The sequence below is a fragment of the Phyllostomus hastatus genome, unplaced genomic scaffold (assembly GCF_019186645.2).
Source record: "Phyllostomus hastatus isolate PE091 unplaced genomic scaffold, TTU_PhHast_1.1 phas_scaffold_345, whole genome shotgun sequence".
NCBI classification, from domain to species: Eukaryota; Metazoa; Chordata; class Mammalia; order Chiroptera; family Phyllostomidae; genus Phyllostomus; species Phyllostomus hastatus.
Genome location: NW_025334024.1, coordinates 24,677,701 through 24,697,235, shown reverse-complemented (window position 1 = coordinate 24,697,235; position 19,535 = coordinate 24,677,701). Strand labels below are relative to the sequence as shown.

At 55.5% G+C, this 19,535-nt stretch overlaps 1 protein-coding gene across 4 annotated transcripts in view; it reads left to right on the top strand.

Moving 5' to 3' along the window:
* NUP93 (nucleoporin 93) overlaps positions 1-19,535 on the top strand; it is an 82,790-nt gene that overhangs the window by 50,414 nt on the left and 12,841 nt on the right. For all 4 annotated transcript variants that reach the window (XM_045819196.1, XM_045819195.1, XM_045819197.1 and 1 more), the window contains 5 exons: positions 1,409-1,471; positions 6,528-6,656; positions 13,710-13,784; positions 15,817-15,906; positions 17,363-17,502. In XM_045819196.1, coding sequence (XP_045675152.1) covers positions 1,409-1,471; positions 6,528-6,656; positions 13,710-13,784; positions 15,817-15,906; positions 17,363-17,502 — 497 coding nt within the window. The remainder of the gene's footprint in view (positions 1-1,408; positions 1,472-6,527; positions 6,657-13,709; positions 13,785-15,816; positions 15,907-17,362; positions 17,503-19,535) is intronic.

The window sequence follows — 19,535 nt, the reverse complement described above, 5'->3', positions numbered from 1 at the left end:
CTGCCACTAGATGGCGCACAGGTCCAGCACTGCTCTGACTGTCAGTTACTGTACGTAAGATTATTTTCAAAAGATGGGTCCCCAGTATGTTGTTTTCAGAAATGTGACTTATAGTCTAGTTGGTCATTTCATTTTAGAAGGGAATAAAGGAAGAAAAGTAAAAATTCAAAATCTACATATTCCGTGGGCTTCGTTTATGGTATAGAGAAAGCCCAACTGAGTATAATGGCAACGAATACTTAAAGGAAGAAAATAGTCTGCCCAAAAGCAATATCTTTTTTCTTCTTTTTCTTTCTCAACCACCACTGGAAATTTTATTTCTTAGAAAATTTTTAGAATTCTGTTTCTTACAGAAGTGTGTTGCTTTTCAACAAACGTGTCTAATTATTGCTTTGCGTTAGTGTTTTAATTGTGCATATGTATATGTGGGTTATATATGGATCTGGGTGCCGCCAGAAAAAATGGGATGGGTTGGCTGTTGATGGGGAAGAGCAGCGGAAGCCCAGCGAGGGGGCGGGGCACCAGGCACAGCCCCTCCCGCCCCACCCGAAAGAAAGAGAAATGAGACCAGGCCTTGTAGTACAGGGTACAGGGGGATCTCACATAGAGAATTCTCGAATTCTCTCCCCGTTTCAGCTGAGACTTTGACCTTTCCCTGTTTGGCGGCGGGTCACCTTCCTTGTCCCTACTCGGCCCCCATCCCCCAGCCGTGGGAAAGAAGCTGCATCCCTGGGCGAAGGGCAGGGAGTTGGCATGGGGGCCGACCCCGATGCCCACTCTGTCTGCAGCTGTGGCCGGCCGTCAGGACAGTGACCCTTTCTCCTCCCCGAGACCCCAGTCTGAGCAGCGAGGACAAGGAGCAGCCACGTGGAGATCACCCCCCTGGGGCGCCTCTTTCTTGACTGCCACACAGGGACCTGCATCTCAGTGGTTCTGGCAGTAGAGCTGCATGCTGTGGGTGTGGGGCAAGCCCTTCACTGCTTTCTCTCACTTAGCGTTTGTTTCGCATTTGAGTAAACTAAGGTTCTAAGAGTCTGAGCGTCTACAGGTAAGGAGCAGTTAGCGCACTGCCACTGGCGGCAGAGCCAGGGCTGTGTCTGAGGAATGTGGGCCACTCAGGCATTGAAGGGCAGTCCCGACTTCACGATTCGTGTCTAGAGGACGTGGGACTTCCCACTGCTGCTTCGTGGGGACTCGACCCTCTGGCCGTCATCACGTGCCCCCAGACTGAAGGGAACCGGGGAGCGTCTGTGAAAACCACCGGCTGGGATGCTTCCGACTTGAGAGTTTTGAGAGGGCAAAGGTGGGCAGGGTAGAAGACGTCCTTCTGGTTTTTCCCTGCACTGTACTGTTGATGTTTTCAGGGCCGATCTGATCCCAGGCTGTGTCCTTTCTCCCCCTCCCGCAGGGCTTCCTGAAGAACGAGAAGGACAATGCCTTGCTGTCTGCCATCGAAGAGTCCCGGAAGAGGGTAAGTAAGACGCGCGCCCGCACGCGGACAGGTCGGTGCGCAGCGGCGGGGAGGGCAGCGCCGGCTCCGGGCGCTGGGGCCTGCGCCCGAGGGAGCCCTGCAGGGGCCGCTCCTGAGGAAAACGTGGTGCCTGTAGCTGCGTGTGTGTGTGTTTAGTGACAGGTGCATCTGAAACCCTGGACCGGTCGGTTATTTGTAAATTAACCTGAACTGGAAGGGCCAGACAGGTCTTTGGTTTCATAGTAAAAAGTGGTATTTTGTTTTCTAGTGAGTCAGCAATTCAGAGAGACAGTTATGACCACTGATCATTTTTCTCAGTTCCTCTTCCCTTTATCACCCAGGTTGACTTTCTGGGCTATGGCTGACATACGACATACTAGTTTCAGGTGTACAGCATAATGACTCAACATTTATACTCCTGATAACAGGATCACCACAGTAAATCGAGCAACCTTGTGTCACAGTGCAGAGTTACTATGGCAACACTGCCTGTTTTTCCTATGCTGCATGTCACTTACAGCTGTCACATGTGCGGCAATATTTTGCAACAAGCATTCCCTCAAGAAACTCAAAGATAACTTACTTTACTAACTTGTGAATTATCGCCATTTATTTCTGACAAGGATTAAAAGATCAAAACCTTTCCAAAACTTCCCATTACGGAGTCAGGTTTTCCACTGGAGTCTTTCTGGGAGGCAGGAGGAAGGTTAGCGGTCGTGTGGAATTGCGTCTAAAAAGGCCGTTTTTCCCGGGAAGGGGCTGGAGGGCTCGCACTAGTCTGCCGGTGGCGGGCGCGTCTGCAGAGGTGAGCGGGGTGCAGGGAGAGCTCTGTTTTCTGTTTACTTACGTAATCCTCACGCGGAGTGAAACGCATCTCTGTGTTATTTATGTAGGAAGCAGCAATAAGGCGACAAGTGCTGCCTCTCCGTGTGCTTTGTTGCACTGGCCCATGCGGGCAGGCCGGTCTCAGCCGGGCTGGCGGGAGACGGGGCCGCGGGCGGCTTGCCAGCTCGAACTTAGAAGAAAACGTTCCAAAGGACTGTCATGTGTCATTATTACAGTACAGTTTCCTAAAATTTAATTAATTATGGGTTTTTGGCATAAGTACTTATTTCTGGAAATGGAGAAATTCACTTGATTCCGATTCGAAAACATTTTTTTTAAAGATTTTTGTGGTGGTTGTTGACACTGAGAGTGAGCTACCCACTTTGCTTCTCCTGCTGTAAAGGACCGCTGAAATTAAATTAGGGCTGTCGAGCGCCACCGAGCCTTATTAATCCACTCACGCCGCGGAACGTGTTTCTGGAGTTGGCAGTCTCCATGCGTTGTGCCATACTGAGACTGAGTGTGCAGCCAGCCAAAACATTTAAGTGACATACCACAGTGCAGAACGTGTGCACGTGTGTTCGTGAGGGCGATGTTCTGGTGCTGGGTGCCAGCCTGGGGGGGGGGGGGGGACCCCTCACCTGCCGGGGCCCTGGGACACTGCCGCCGAGCAGGAGTCACTTTCAGACGAAGGGGAGCAGCTTCCTGGCATTTGGGTGCTAATTTCACGTTTGAACCACTTGCCAATGTCCTGCTGAAATGCCAGGAAAACAAGCTGCAAAACCACAAACGTGTCCTGTCTTCCCATGTGGCGCATCCCAGCACAAACAGAACAACACCATCAGAACATATGCAGAGCTTCTAAAAGCCAACAACAGCTCAGCGATAAGCGGGTGTGGAGTCGGGGCACATGGCCCTCCTCCCTCCACGGAAAAGGGGTGTGAGTGCCCCCACCTGGTCTCGGCTCAGTTGCCCAGTAGCCTCCCTGCCTTCCCTTCTTAACTGTGTTCACAGAGCCATATTTCTACACGTAACTTGAAAGGTTCCAATGCAACCTTTGGAATGTAACCTGCTGCGTCATTTTCTGTGGTTTGTCTCGTCTTCCTTTAATTTCAGACCTCCGCACACCCTTCCGGTATCCCTCCCTTCCTCTTTGGGTTTCTTTCCTTCCCGTTCCTAGTGTCCCCTGCCTCCCAGCTCGCCTCACACCCCCCACTGTCCTCTTCTCCTAGGTTTTAGGCGAGTGGCTCCGTGGGTTCCCTCATGCGCTCCTCTAGTGGACGTGCTCCTCTGCACCCAGCCGTCCGTCCGGGGGTTCAGACGTGGGTCTAAAGGGAGTAGGCTGGAGCAGGGCAGATGGGTGGCTGACCATTGCTGACTAGCCCACAAGTTGGATTTTCTATTACCTGTGGTGTAATCAAGGTGTGCTGGGGGTGGCATGGTCAAGGGAAGAGAATGTTGACGTTGGGCCATTCATTTTTATCTGAAGCTCTTTATCACGCTGATGGTGAATGGAGCCACAGAGCTGTTCATTCAGGTTATGGGGCTGTTTCTAAATGCGTAGCTGGCACACTCCTCAGATCTAGCTGAGGATTTGGGCCCAGAGAGCTGCCAGTTCTCGGAACACTTCCTGTGCTCAAGAAGCGGGAGTTCTTGGCACAACGGTGGGCAGCCTGATGGACGGGCTGGTTAATCCCCACTTACTGCCGCCCTGGTCCTCACAGACGCTGGAAGTCTGCTTCCACGGAGCTCAGCAGCCGGGTCTCTCTGGATGGTACGTCGTCTGTCTTCTCCGGTTGCCTTCACTGCTCTGCCATTCTTGTCCTTGAGAAGAGTTCCTGGGAAACTGCACTGTCCTGGGTCGGTGCCACAGCTCAGTCAGTGCCCTGCTTGCTGTGGCGAGCTCGGACACCCTGCCCTACCTCCTTAATGCTGCGCACCCTGGTCCTCCGTTTGCCCATGCCGGGAGCAGCTCGGGCTGAGGCCGTTCGACCACTAAATGGGATGAGTTTTAGAAGAAACTGTGGTTCACTTGTGCGCTATTTCTGGACACCTTCTAGGGTGGCCCCACCCCCACGTTTCGGTCCTCACGTACTTCTCTCTATTCAAAATACGCTGCAAGAGAAAATGATTTTTCTCTGGGTACCTTCTCAGTCCAGGCTCATGTTCTGCCTGACTCTCAGAACAAAGCTAGGTGGGACCCTGTTTTTAGGGTTCCTGGCTGTCATTTCTCCCTTTGTTTGCAGGGTGCCTGTTAGAAAAGGGGACCGCTGATAGATGGGCCAAAATCAGACTTGTAAGGCGTGGCACCCCTCTCCCTGACCATTTTCGTGTGTCTGCTGTCTCTCTTTTTCACGTCGTAAGAAGTATCGGTCCTTAGTCAAACATCCCACTTGTAGGAAGAGTATATGTGATTTTTCTAACAGTTTCCAAAGCTCATGTATTATTATCAGCATAAATTATCTACATTGCCAAAAAGAAAGCAGGCATTACTAACACTCATCCCCTTGGTGCTGCCTAATTAGATACCAATCTGATTGTAATCAGACTGTAAATGAAGTGGCTTTTGGAAAAGTGGGATTAGGCTGATGGACACCTGCTCTGCGGATTGAAGAATAACAGGCCAAGAGTGGTCACGACTCAGTGTGTCTCTGGCAGTTGCTTTAATTTCCCCCTGAGAGGTTTCAGGTCGTCTTTCCTTCCTTGCCCCCCCCTTTCTGACTTGTCTCTTTCTTTCTCTTTCTCTCATTTTTTCCCCCTCTGAGTGCATGCCTTTGTTTTGGTAACAACCGCAGTGTCACCGGTAGACAGGGGTGAGGTTTACCAGCCATTTCAGAAGTGACTTGGAGTAGACGGGGAGGAAACCTGGCCACAGAAGGCTGGGTTTTTTGTTTTTGTTTTTTTTTTTTTACTGGTTTGCCTCCTCCTATGAAAATATCACTGTTTCTTTAAACAAAGACACCGGGAGAATCTTTCGTTTTTGTGTTTTCTTATCTCAGATGCTTATTAAATCTTAAGATACTATTGGTTTTGTAATTCATCATTACATGCACCGCAGAGAAACCAAACTGAGATGCTATCAATTGTATCGTGCAGCCTAATGTCAGAGGTTGGAAAGACGGACAGAGTGGGGGCGAAGGAGGTTTACAGTTGTAAGCACATGAGACGGTTCGTTCTTGTATTGTTGTTTATTAACTGTTGTATTATTTTCCATACGAGCAGCTGTACACCTCCTTTCACCCCACCCCGCGTTTGTCTCAGTAAGAACGTGCAAAGCTGTTCGGCATCACTAATCGTCAGGGAAACGCAAACCAAAGCCGTGAGCTATCACCGGGTACCTGTTAGGGCGGCATAAAAGCCAGAACAAAGTAGTCAGTACTGAGGAGGACGTAGAGAAGTCGGAAACGTGGTGCACTGCTGATGAGACTGTGGAATCGTGCCGCCTCAATGGAAACAATCCCTCAAAAACTTAAACATAGACGTATCACGTGACCCAGCAGTTCCGTTCTGGGTGTGTACCCTAAGGACCCAAAGCCGGAACCTGGAGAGATAGCTGTTCGCACGTGCTCAGGGCACCATGGTTCACAATGACCGAAACGTAGAAGCAGCTCGGGCGCCTGCGGATGGGTACATGGGCAAGGGCAATGTGGCGGATGGTTACAGGGGAATGTTGTTGTCGAGCCTGGAAAAGGAGGGGCGTCCGCATGCGCTACGACGTGGGCGAGCCTTGAACACATCACGCTCCGTGAAATAAGCCGGCCGCAGGGAGGACACAGCAGGAGGACACAGGCTGTGCAACTCCACTTCTGGGAGGCAGCCGAGCAGCCGGGGCCCTGGAGGAGGAGGGGCACGGGGGCTGCCGGGGCTGGGGGGAGGGAGGACTGGAGCGTCACAGTGCGGTGGGGATGGAGCTTCAGCTTTGTGCGGCGGGAAGGGCCCCGGAGACGGCCGGCCGTGGTGACCGCTGCACAGCGCCGTGAGTGTGCTCGGTGCCCCCTGATCCGCACACTTGAGCATGGTCGGGATGGTAGGTTTTGTTACGTGTACTTTGCTGCAATTTTTAAACCTTTCTAAGGTGTGAGACTTAATGAAACAGGGTTTGTTGCGAACAGCTGTCAGTGGACTCTTCGAGGGTAATTCTTCCAGGTAATTGCTTTTTCTGTACTTATGGAAGGGCGGGAGACCGGGGGGCTCACAGGACACCGTGTGCTTTGTTTTTCTGCCCCGGCAGACCTTTGGCATGGCCGAGGAGTACCACCGCGAGTCCATGCTGGTGGAGTGGGAGCAGGTGAAACAGCGCATTCTGCACACGCTGCTGGCGTCGGGAGAAGATGCCCTTGACTTCACTCAAGAAAGCGAGGTGGGTCGAGTCCAAAAGATAAACACCGTTAATGAAAGGTGAGGTCGACGGACGCTTATCTGCCTGAGTGCCGGCCACCTTGGCACAGCCGATCACGTCTCCCCTGCAAACGCTGTCTTTGCTGGGCCCCCACCGGCCAGGGCTGCCTCCAGCATGTCTGGCGGCGGCTGCTCGGCCTCCTTTGCTGAGCTGTCCTCAGGATGCTTGAGTGCCCCAGGGCTCAGCCCTCCACGTGCTGTCTGCCCCTCGACCATGGCTCACGCTGAGGCCCAGGCCCAGCCTCGTTGACCCGGCGGCCTTCGCGGCTCTGCCTGGACGTTGCAGGCGGCCCCGAGCTGCACACGTCCAGGATCGAGTCCAGGCGGCAGCTGCCCCCGCGCTTCCTGGCGCCAGCCTTCTGTTCTCTTCGGGGCTTATCATCTTTATACGCGGCCGTTGCCGTTTTCCACTCGCTCAGATCCGACACCTCAGATTCGTTTCTGCCCTCTCCTCCTCCTCCCTCATCTCACAGACACTGGTCAGCGCAGTTGAACCCTCCTCTCAAAACACACCCAGAACCCAGCTGCGTCTTAGCACCCCCACTGCTAGCCCTCCGGTCCACACACCGTCCGGTTGTTGAGCCGGCCTAGCCGGTTGTGTTAGCCGTCTGTTGCCACGGAGCACACCACTCCGAACCACAGTGGCTGAACACAGCGTCTGGCTTCGCTGGGTGCTTCTGGCCCAGGGTCTCTGGACACTGCCGTCAAGGCGCTGGCCGAGGCCACACTTGGCAGCACAGACCCACTCCCAGGCTCACCCACGGGGTCCTTGGCACGCCTCCCGTGCTCTCTGGCTCCTGGCTTGGGGGCGTCATCTCCTGCCACGTGGGTCTCCCAGGCAGTTGTGCTGCCCACAACCTGACTCGCTTTGGCCAGGGCAAGGGTGAGGGATCCGAGGGAGCGCTCGAGTCCCCGCAGCATGCACCCACGGTCTTTGCATAACTCAGTCGTGGGGGCCATATCCTGTCCCCTCTGTTCAGATCCAGAGTCACTGAGTCCCTAAATCCAGCCCACGCTCACGGGGAGAGGGCTGCACACGGGCTCGACTCCCAGGAGGTGGGGATTATGGAGACCGTCTCAGAGGTCGTCGACCCCCACGCCCCCTGCCTGGGTCCTGTACAACCCCTTAACACAGCCGTCAGAATAGCACTGTCAGAACACAGGCTGGGTGGAGTCTCTCCTCTGCTCGGGCCCCTCCCGCCTCACTTGCAGCGAGGGCCAGAGTCTTCTCCGTGGCCTGCAAGTCCCTACCGGGTGGGGCGGGTCACCCCTCCAGCTCCCTTCTGTCTCTCTCTCCCTTCTGTCGCTCTCGCTGCTGCCGCCGCCGCCCCCAGGGCTCCTACAAGTCCCTCGAACAAACGTGCGGGTTTGCTTCTGCCTCGCGTCCTCTGTGCTCCCCGCCACTTCTGCCCGGGTCACCGCACAGCGTCCCCCTCGAGCAGCTCTCCCCTCAAGCGCTCCCCTAGTGCCGTCCCGTGCGCCCCGCCTGCCGAGGGCTGGCTCTCTGAAGTCCAAGCCAACCTCCCCGTCGGTGCTTCCTCTCTCCCTCGTCTTGCTCCGTTTTTCTTCTGGGCCCCTCCTTCCATGTACCGTTGTGTGTGTTTTATGTCTTCATATTGCCTACTGTTTGTTTCTGTCACTAGAACACAGTGATTGATGGCAGTGCCAGGTCGAGGGTTTTCTCCTCTCAAAAACCTAATTTTAAGAAATGGCGGTGCATTCGTGCGATTTGAGAATTAAAGTAGCCCGTCCCTGAAAGCCTCTTCCCTCCCCCGCTCCGCCTCCCCCAGGGGCAGTCACTGTTACTGCTTTGTTGTGCGTGTTTCCAGTGTGTCTCTTTTTTAAAGATTTTATTTATTTTTAGACAGTGGGGAAGGGAAGGAGAAAGGGAGAGAAACATCAGTGTGCGGTTGCCTCTCACACGCCCCTTACTGAGGGAGGACCTGGCCCGCAACCCAGGCATGTGCCCTGACTGGGAATCGAACCAGCTACCTTTGGTTCTCAGGCCAGCGCTCAATCCACTGGGCCACACCAGCTGGGATTCCAGTGTGTCTTAATGCAGATACAAGTATATGAGACAATACATTCTTATCCCCCTTCCCTCTTACACAAAAGTTAGCTCACTGTACGCTCTGTTCTGTATCTCGCTTTTTGCGCTTAATATATTCTAGAGACTTCCTGAGAGGGATTTCGAGCTGCACCTTGGGATCAGCAGGAAGAGTGTCTTGCTTGATTGGTGATGTCAGCCCTGTGCTGGGAAGCCGTGGCTACCCACACATTTCCTGCTCCGGTGCTGGGGAGAGCCCAGCCCTGGCCTCAGGGCTCCACCGACTGGTTCTGAGACCGCGTCCAGGCTATTTAACCTCGCAGACCTTCAGTGTCCTCACTGGGGAAATGCGATTATTGGGAAGGCCAATGATCATGTAGCGCGACTGACCCATAATGGCCATCCTTTACTATTTTTTAAAAGCAATTTCAGATCATTTAGAGGTGCAGATTAACAATTATAATGTTATAAAAAATTGTGGTGTTAGATGCTTCAAATACTTTTTACCCATGCTTCCTGCTAAGTCCTTTTCTCAGAAGTCATTTCATGGTTCGCTAGCATTCTTTTCTTACGAGGGAGAGGACCACGGGGACTCGGACGGACGGACGGACGTGCAGCGTGCTGGTGCAGCCGGGACCGCGGGCCTGTTGGCCCCGGCGCTGCCGACGTCTGGCGCAGGGCGGGCGGCGCGGCCATGTGTCTAGCCTGTGGGATAACTTTGCCCGCCCCACATCTGCAGATTTACTTCTGATCTGAAAAACCAGTGTTTCTGTTGAGTTAGCCCCTGAACAGACAGGTGTGGAAGCCAGTTGGTTGCCGCAGGAGATTGCTCCTTGGGGCCCGCACCACAGCCCCGACTCGGAGACGTCGGAGACTCGGGTCAGAGCCTCTGGGAGAGAAGGGCCGACGCACCAAACCCTCGGTCAGTCTGATGTTTCTCAGGTTCTCGTGCGTCTGGGCAGGTGATAGAACAGATCGCGGTTTTATGAACTTCGTTTTTTAAAACGGTGTTAATGGGTTGTGGTCTGTATTGGGATTTGGAAGTAATTATAAGCTGCTAATGAGATGTTCTTTCTTGATTGTTCTCTTAAAAATAGACTAATCTATTAGCAGACTCTTCTCCCCTGACCTCGCGTCCCCTCGGAAGGGGGCTGCCCGCACTTCTGCTGTGCCCCCAGCAGAGAGGGCGGCTTCGCCGCAGAAGCTGGCGGGTGGCACGGCGGTGTTCTCCAGGGGCCTGCCACTCCCCGGGCCGCCGTGGGCTGTGGTGCTTGTTGCTGTCGTTTGGAACTTCTCCCCTGAAGCGTGATGTGCCCGGAAAAGCCCTGTTATTAGTACACGGCTCAGCGAGTGATGATCACGGATAGAACATGCCCAGGTGGAGAAGCAGAGCGTCACCAGCACCTGGGGAGCCCCCTCGTGTGCCTGCTGGGTCACTGCCCTCACCACCTCCCCCCGGGGAACCGCCGTCGGGACTTCTGACATTGCGGGCTGGTCTTGCCTGCGCGTTAACTTGGTGTGGGTGGAGTCACACGGTGTGTGCTCGTGTTTCTGCTCAGCAGTCTGCGTGTCCTTACGTGTAGTTGCGGGCCATTGGTTCCCGTGGCTGAACGGTGTAACTGCGGTCTGTGTGTGCACCCTGGTGTCGACGCACGTCTGGGCAGCTCCCACTTCGGGGCTTTTGTAGATAGCGCCGTGGTGACCGTTCTCGTGTGTTTCGTTCTCGTGTGCGCGTGTCTGCTCCTCTGTCAGGGACACCCGAGAGGGACTGGCTGGCTCAGGGCCTGCGCGTGTCGGGCTGGAGTAGCTCCTGCCGAGTCCTCTGCCAGGGGGCTGGGACTGATGGCCCTCCGACCGGCAGGGCGTGAGAATGCCATTGGCCCAAATCGTTGCCTCGCTTGGTGTGTCTTGTCTTTTCATATTCGGCCTTTCTGGTGGGTGCGTGGGGCCGTGTGTTTTTGCCAGCTTTGTCCACGTAGCTTTCTTCAAAGTGATGGGAAGGCGATACTGTCTCCATGTGGGCAGGAACCCGCGTAGGGTAAAGGCCGGGGACAGGCCCGGGCTCCCGGCGGGATTCCTTATCCTCAAGGCCTCTCTGGAAGGCCTGTGGGAAGGAGCGTGAGAGACTAGAAGGTGCCTCGCCCAGCCGGCGCAGAGCTTGCCCGGCGCATCCCAGCCGTCTGCGGCGTTCCACGCTGCTGAGCTCATTTCCATCGTGTTCCAAAGGACCTGCCCCTTTTTAAGTGTCGGTCGTTGGGAATCTTGTTCCCAGTTGGTGGTTGTTGGGATTCGGAGTCATTAGGAAGGAGACTTCCGCTCATCTTGAATGTCCAAAGAAGGGTAATTCAATAGGAAGAGAGACTTACGGGTGTGTTTTTGAAAGCTAAACAACTAGGATACAGTGCTTCCTGAGACGTCTCCCCCCAGCCTTTTGGTCATAGAAGAGCAGCAACATATTGCCACTCCTGGAGGGTCTAACTGGTCCCCGCTCCTGGAGGGTCTAACTGATCCCCGCTCCTGGAGGGTCTAACTGATCCCCGCTCCTGGGGGTTTTAACTGATCCCCGCTCCTGGGGGGTCTTAACTGATCCCCGCTCCTGGGGGGCTTTAACTGATCCCCGCTCCTGGGGGGTCTTAACTGACCCCCGCTCCTGGGAGGGTTTTAATGTGGGAAACGATGGCGTGAATTTGGGAAATTAATTTCCTTAGGATATCATTGAAGACAGAGGTATGATTTTTAAAGGAAGGTAGAAATTGAAAGATTGCTAATAACTTTTCAAGTTTTTGCTTCGAGGCAAGAAAGTTTCCTGGGCAAGAACCCGGGACGGAGCAGCACACCTGCCCCCGGGGTCCCCTCGGCCTCCACGGGCATCTGTCTGCGTTGTCGTGCAGGGAGCCCCGGGCCCCACGCTTTTCTCCCCGACCAGAAGGTGCCCTCCTTGGGAAAGGGTTTCCTCATCCCTGGGTGTGCTTCGCACGAAAGCAGTCACTTAGTGGAAGTTGGCAGTTTCCCTGCCACTCTCCAGCCAGCCCCTCCTGCTCTGGAACGCGCTCTGAGGACCAGTGTTGGGGACCCCGTCTGCTCTGAGAAGACCTTTCTGTGGCTCTGCTCCCCGAGTCGCTGTTTCTCCCAGATCCCTGGACTCCTGGGTGAGCCCCTGGGCTCCTCCGGCCCTGCCCCCCGTCTTGCCTGCTTTTCTGGTCTCGGGGTCCCTGCTCCTGCCCCCTGGCCCCCATGAAGAGGGCCCCACAGGCCCGCAGAGATGGGATGTCCTGGCCACAGGGCACAGAGCGACGTGGCCCTCGCCGCCCCTGGCTCTGAAATCCCAGCGAGGGCTGGCGGGTCCCTCTGCGCAGGAGGAGCACGCACGCACACTCCCTGTCGACGGCCGTGGGCCCTGTGTGCCGCGCAGAGGCGAGGCCAAGGGCAAGTGAAGGAGAGGCGCTTTCGAAAACAAGGGCATTAAGCAAAATTAATTTAAATGGAAATCGGAAGCCTGAAAACCAACTACTTTTTAAATGGATTGTTTTTAAAATTGGGTCTTTAGTACTGGAAAACAGCTCTCCAGGCTGTTTGTGTACGTGTAGCCCAAACAGCTGTGTCCTTGCGGAGACGTGTCAGTGCCGTTCCCCTGCCGTGCCCCTCCCCACTCCCCCAGCTAGGTCGCTGGTGCTCACAGGCCGCGCGTTCTGCCCTTTAAAAAGTCTTTGGGACCGTCGGCTCTCGGTGGCCAGGTCTGTCCGGGAAGGCTGGCTGTGTTACAGAGCAGCCCCCGCCGCGGCGTCACCGTTACGGGAGCGCCCCGAGTCGGCCCGTGGGGAGGGCGAGCTGCTGGGGCTCCCCCGCTCACGCGAGGACAGTGTGTTTGTGGCGGGAACAGGAGACGAGGCCTCGGTCGGCGCCGAGTCGGACGTGTTAGGTTTTGTTTCTGGGGCGTCCGTGCCTGCCCGCTGTTGTTCCGTTCAGGATTCCTGTCCATGTTCACGGTGGAGGTTTATTTTTTGTTTAAAAGGTGATCGCAGCATTTACTGGCCAAGGGTTGGGCACTGTCCTGGGCCCTTTCTACCTAGTTCTCGCAGCCGTGTTGTAAGGACCGTTTTTCTCCCCGTTTAATCCCATCACAAACCTGTGGGATGCATCTCGTCGCTGCCCTGTTGCACAGTGGCAGAAACTGAGGCCCAAAAGAAGCGCCGAGCTCAGTCAGGGTCACATGGCTAGTGAGTGGCGGGGCCAGGGTGTCCAGCCGCTCCTGTCTCCCGCTCTCCGGTGGCCGTGCTTGGGAGGTCGCCCTGCCCCGCCCTGGCCGTCCGTGTGGTGCCGCCTCTGGAGTCAGACCAGGGCTCCACTGGTTGCCATTGGAGTGACCTTGGGTGAGTGGCCTTCTGTTTGCCCTGGTGTCTCCGTCTGTAAAACGACATGGCATTGCCCTGGTGTCTCCGTCTGTAAAACGACATGGCATACGTTCATATCCCAGCGTTGCGGAGTTGACACGTGGACTGGAGTGAGGCAGGGCTTGGCATGCAGTAGGTGCTCAGTAAGTGTAGTTACCGTTACTTTAACCTGGGGGTTTCAGGAGTTCTGTGTCTCAGATAGGAATGCCCTTTGGATATATATTGAACTCCATGTGCCAGACTGGAAGCTAGCAGGGGGTGGAGGTAGGAGGGAGGGATTTGGAATAGTCCTTGAGTGTCTTTGAGGGGATTGAGCGCCCACCTGTGAACCATAGGTCGCCAGTTCTATTCCCCAGTCAGGGCACATGCCTGGGTTGCAGGCCAGGTTCCCCAGTAGGGGGCGCTTGAGAGGCGACCACATATTGATGTTTCTCTCCCACTCTTTCTCCATTCTCCTCTCTCTAAAAATAAATAAATAAAATCTTACTGAAAAAAGACAAGCATGTGTCCATGTGATTCTTCGTTTACGCGACTAAATGATGTTCTTAACCAATTCCGAATGTGCGTTTGCCTACAGCCGAGCTACATCAGTGACGGGGGGCCCCCGGGCCGCAGCTCCCTGGACAGCACGGAGATGGCCTACGCCCGGCAGGTGAGCGCACGCTCCGGGAGGGGCGCGCCCGGGAAGCCCAGTGGGGGCCTTCTGGGGGGCAGAGGGAGACCGAGGCCTCATGTGGAAGTCAGACCCTGGAGGCCAGTCGGCTCTGCGTTCAGAGGACCGGTTAATGTTCTACCGCCCAGGCCCCGGGAGAATTCCGTCACATTCTCTAATAGAGCGACTCCGATTTGATTCGGGGTAATTGAAACCTGCCTCTACACTGACTGAGGCGCCTCGTGTTGCACTTGGCAATGACCCAGGTACAGGGAGGCCTTCAGTAACCACACTGCTTAGCAAATGGCATTCTCTGTTAACTGGAGTACCCGGAAGGCTGATGGTATTATCAGAAATCCGTCTCCACCCCTTGTGGTTGAGAAATGTTCTAAATGGTTTTCTGCTTGGTCAGTACCGTGTGCTCCTAACCACCTCCTACTGCTGCCCTGGGTAAGCGCACTGCTTTGGGGACCGTGGTGCCGGCTGGGGACCGTGGCCCCGCAGGCGTACGGGTGTGGATCCACCTGCGCTGCGGTGAGACATTGGACGGAACAGGCCCTGAGGACAGGGCCACCTGGAGCGGACTTTCTGATCAAAGCGGGCCGGCCCCCCGTGTGGTGTGTTCCAGGTTGCCGCTTCCCCGCACCAAGAATCAGACGGCGAAATGACCTTGTTTCTTGAGTTGAGGGTGGCAGGCTTCCATCCCTCTTACGCCCCTTGTTAAGAAGAACTTTCTAGATGTTTTTTAAAGTCTCGGTGTACCGTTGCCACCTCTAACCAGGCACCCGTATCCGTAGCATCCACTCCTCGCACACAGGTCCCCCTCCTTCCAGATCCCTCAGGCATTATGGCTGCGCCCTCGTCGCTTTTCCTGTGCCCCAGTACAAGGTCTCCCCCCGCCACACACACACACACATCCATACCCTTTAAAGTTCAAGTTCACTTCTGTGGCGTGGAGGACTCTTCCCATCGCCGAGGCCACCACCAGAGGTCAGGCCCAATAAATGAGCGTCCGAGGAGAGACAGCACGTGTCTTCCGTGTCTGTGAACACGAAGCTGTCGTAAGGCTGACGTTTTCTAGCCCAGAGGACAGTCCGTGTCACGTGGCTGCTCACACGGCTGTCCCCTCCGGTGGAAGTGAGTCTTTGCGTCCCGTGTTCAACGCAGTGCCTTGTGAAGGGAGGGGAGGCCCCTGGTGAATGCTCACAGAGGGAATAAACCACCTCACCGCCCAAAGCCCACCTTTAGCTCCTGCGTGTGACGCCTCTGGAGGCTGCATGGCAGCGCCCCCGTGTGAGGCAGGGGGAGGCGGGGCTCGGGCGCCTGGTTTATCCAGCATCACCGCCTGTTCAGTCCCCGGCAGAGCAGGGAGCTCAGGTGTAAAGACTAGAACTTACTAGTTTTTACCCTCATCATTTTAGCTCTTTTAAGGTAAAATTCAAAGCAGGACTGGTTTTTCTGTGCCTGAAACCTCACACAACTCCTTTCTCTTGAGCACACTGACCGAGGAGGAGGGGGCGCTCCTCCGCATGTGCAGCAGCGGCTGTTACGGCCCGAGGGGCGCCGCCGCCTGGCCCTCCTTTACTCGGCTGCTGGCCCGGGCCCGTCCCGACCTCTGCTGAAAGGTCACCAGTCTTTGCCCCGCGTTCTTAGGAAACAGCCGTGGGCGCCCTTCCATCGTCCGTCTCCCCTTCGGGTCCTTGCTCACTGGGACCGAAGGCAACGGGCTGGGGGGGGGGGACCTGCTGGGCAGAGAGCACAGAAGGGCCCCCTGCCCCCGTTCCTCGGGAGTCCGGAAGCCTGGGGTCGCCGTGAGTGCTGGTTTGTCGGTGCCGCTTCACCAGCGCACCCGCAGACCTGGGAAGCTGACTGGGGGCCTCGCCTGCCCGGCCGCACGGACAGGAAGAAGGGCAGGCCGGCCGAAGCGTGGCTGACCGCTGGGCGGAAACCGGCTTCCGTGCTGCTTCCAGGGGTCTTGAAAAGAAGAGCTCAGACTAGAAATGCGCCGCTGACTTTGTGGTTTTGACTTCAGATTTATATCTACAATGAGAAGATTGTGAGCGGGCACCTGCAGCCTAACCTCGTGGACCTCTGCGCTTCGGCCTCGGAGCTGGACGACAAGGTAGGGCCCGGGGCTGCCCTGGCGGGAGCGGGGTCCAGGCAGGAGCAGGGTCCCGGGCTCACGTGGGTTAGCAGTGCGCTGGCTTGGCAGGAATGGGCTGAGGAGACACTCTGTTCCGTGGAATAACATGTTAACTCCTCGGAGTTTTATTGTAAATGCTTTTGGGGCGGTCGTCCGATGGCGGTGCTGCATGTGCCTCTCCGGTGCATCTTCAGAAGGCCTACCCAGGACCAGCTCGGGGCCACCAGGGTTCTTGAGCCGGTTTTGCCTTGAGGTCCCGTCTGGCTTCGGCCCCTCCCTCACCGGTTTCCCTCCCTTGACAGACTAACTGGCTCTTTAAGGACAGTGCGTGGTAACAGGGATGTCTTCATGCCCGTGAGCCCCTTGAACTTGATTCTGGTGGGGTCTTCAGGAGCGTGCTTCATGCTGCTGGCCCCGTTCCTCTCCAATTCTGTCTCCGTTCCCATCTCTCCATTCTTATGCCCGGACAGTCTTCTCCCCCCGGGAGACGAGATGATAAATGGACGGATGGGTTGGGGGGTAGGCAGGAGGAAGGAGAGAGGGCGGCGGGGTATAATGGGAGCGGGCACTCATACACAGGTTTTTTTCCTCCAAAAGTGCGTCCACCTTTATTATTTTGTTAGTAGAATGTAAGGCGATACGGACAGAACTAAGGAGAAAGGAAGAATTCACCAACCATCTCACTAGCCAGCACCAGTCGCATTCGGGTGGACTTTCCACAGTTTTAATTTTTGAGAGAGACAATGAAAACAGGATTTTCTCTTTTCCTTTGGAAGAAGTGTAAACCTGCTTTTCTCCCGTCAGTGCAATTCTTAACTTTAGAATACGGCAGAGGTTCAGGGGACACAATTTAAGGAGGGCTTTACCGCCGGGAGGACCCCGGGGAGAGGGCGTCCCAGCGGTGTGGTGGTGACAAAGGAGGGGACGCCTGTTCCCGTGCTGGGAGGCTGTCACCAGGGCCGGCCTTTGAAGGCCCTGAGTGGGAAGGAGATGGGAGGCTGGGATACTCCCAAAGCGGGGCAAGAGCAGTGGCCCCTGGAGAGTCTCTGGGAGAGAAAATGTATTATTTAGGTTAAACTCTTATTTTAAGCCTTAAAAAAAATCTGAGGTGACCTTGTGAGGACTGGTATGCAGCTACTTGTGTTCAGACTCCTAGAGCGTCGGACGATTATAAATGCGTGCACTCGCTCTCAAGGAATGCCCCACGGAGACTCAGTGTTCTCGTGACCTCACTCGGTCTTGACCACACCACGCAGATTATCTGAACAGCCGTCGACGTGAAAGCCGACTTGGGCCCGGGTGCTCGTTGGGAGGCGAGGCCTGACGGGCGCGGGGCAGAGGTGCATCCTCCGGGCCGGGCGTAGCCGGGGGCCTCGGACTACGTTGGGCCCTGCAGCCCCACAGTACTGTCCCGTGCGGTCTCCTCTCCGTGCAGAACATCTCGGACATGTGGGCCATGGTGAAGCAGATGACCGACGTGCTGCTGGCGCCGGCGACGGATGCCCTGAAGAGCCGCAGCAGCGTGGAGGTGCGCATGGAGCTGGTCCGGCAGGCCCTGGGGTACCTGGAGCAGAGGTGAGGCGGCGGCAGCACGGAGGCCCTCGCTCCTCACTCCTTACGTGGCAGGCGGTCCTGGAGCTCAGCACCCTGTCGCTGGCACAGCGCAGACGAGGCTGAGCAAGTTGCAGAGATGCCGCTCTGTGCTCGAGCACTTCCCCGCGGGGCCTGGTTCTGCGCGAGGTGGAGTCCTGGGAAGGAGTGGGGCGCCGTCCGACTCCTCTCTTTCTCCTTCTCCTTCTCCTTCTCCGCGCTTGTCCCTCCAAACAGCAACGTCGTGACGATGCGGCCGTTTAAGTCAAGACCCTGTTCCCTGACGTGGTTCAGGCTCTTCCGTTTTCCCGTGGCATTGTAATAATTCCCACGCCGGGCAGTCTTGCTGCCTCTGAACCTCGGGAAAGCCCCTCCCTCCTTGATTTTCCTTCTGGCTGTAGCCCAGCGATGCCTGTGAGTCCGGGTCCTTCCCGGCTGCCGGTGCCCGTGACTTGGGCCTGGGCTTCTCTGCCACCCCTCACTGATTGGACCTGGTTGCTGCGGGGGTCGTGGCCGTGCCCTTGTGCCCTGACTGCTGTCCCCTTCGTTGGTAGGGCTGGTGCCATTCGTCCCTCCCCGTGGGCACTCCTTCCAGCGCTGAGTCGGCCAGCGGGGGTTGTCGTGAGTGTGCGGCAGACCCTCCCTGTCCCAGAGACGGGGTGCTGAGCCCCTGCGCCGGCTCAGGAAGGATAGCCACGTTGAACACACTCGCTGAATTCAGCCCTCGGCCCCTGGGCCTGCGCAGCTGCCAGCAGCCTTGCAGTGTGGCCGCCCATTATCAACAAAGTAATACTTCATTCGGAACTCGTTAAACTTGCTGTGTGTAACGAGGTGATTCCAACGGTGCAGCAGAGACTAGCTTTTTATACCAAATCCTGAATTAATTATACAGTCGCTATGTGAGAGGGTCGCCAACAGACAGATTGAACTCACTAGCCTCTGCTCTTAAGTAAAATTTGGAATTCCCTGTGGCACGGACACAAAAGAGTTTATAAAATATTCCATCTGGCTTTGGCTAACTTTTTGTAACATCGGTTTAGAGTGTATCGATCTTGAGCCATAAAGAAGCCAATGGTGTGGTAGTATTTATTTGCTACAGTTCAGCAAAATACAAGTCAGACCTTCCCACCATGTAGGATTATTTCTAATGGGTACATAGGTACGGCTGCCCACAACTGCTTTTTTCTTAAACCCAATTCCTGATGTTGGTCTCGCCTTCCCCAGTGGTACCAGGCTGCATTCCCTGGCTCTGTAGCTGGTAAGCTGTCCCGTTTTCAGAAATTATTCTTTTCACTTCTTTTTTCGAGTTATCTTGCCCCATTAATTCCTTTAGCAGCACTTGGAGCTTTTCCGTCCAGTTACTGTAACCTTATTTTCTCTTTCACTGCAGTGCGATCGCTTCCTGCTGGCATTCTTTGTAAGGATTCCTTGTTACTTTTCGGTAAAAGGAGTATTTTAGAGTAACTATGCTCACTTTTAAAGTGTTTTTGCTGATGCTGACGCACTGACCGTGGGGAGTGGGGGTGGACGAAATGGGCAAAGGGGGGACCAAAGGCACAGACTTCCGGTTCCCGAGTCGGTCCGTCCTGGGACGGGCCGTGCGTGCGGCGCGGCGCCCACGGTCAGTGGCGGCGCCTGCGTGTGCGAGCGCTGCTGGGAGAGTGGGTCCCCGAGGTTCTCGTCACGAGAGGAGAATCCCGTGACTGCGTGTGGTGGCGGGTGGTGGCTAGACCCGTGTGGTCATTCCACGGGGGCACAAATGCCGAGTCGTCAGACTGTGCCCTGAAGGTGGCATCACACTGTGTCGTTAGTACCTCAGTTAAAATAGAAACTTGAGGATGGGCTATGTTTCTGACGCTAACAGTTATTAATGTGGAGTTTCTTGGTGTCGTAATGGCATTGAGGTTAGGTAGGAGAATGTCTTAGTTTTTAGGAGATACGTGGTGAGGTATTTACAGATGAAACAGTCCCCACTTTCTGTATTTCTAATAACCTCTTTAAATCCTTAAGAAAACAAG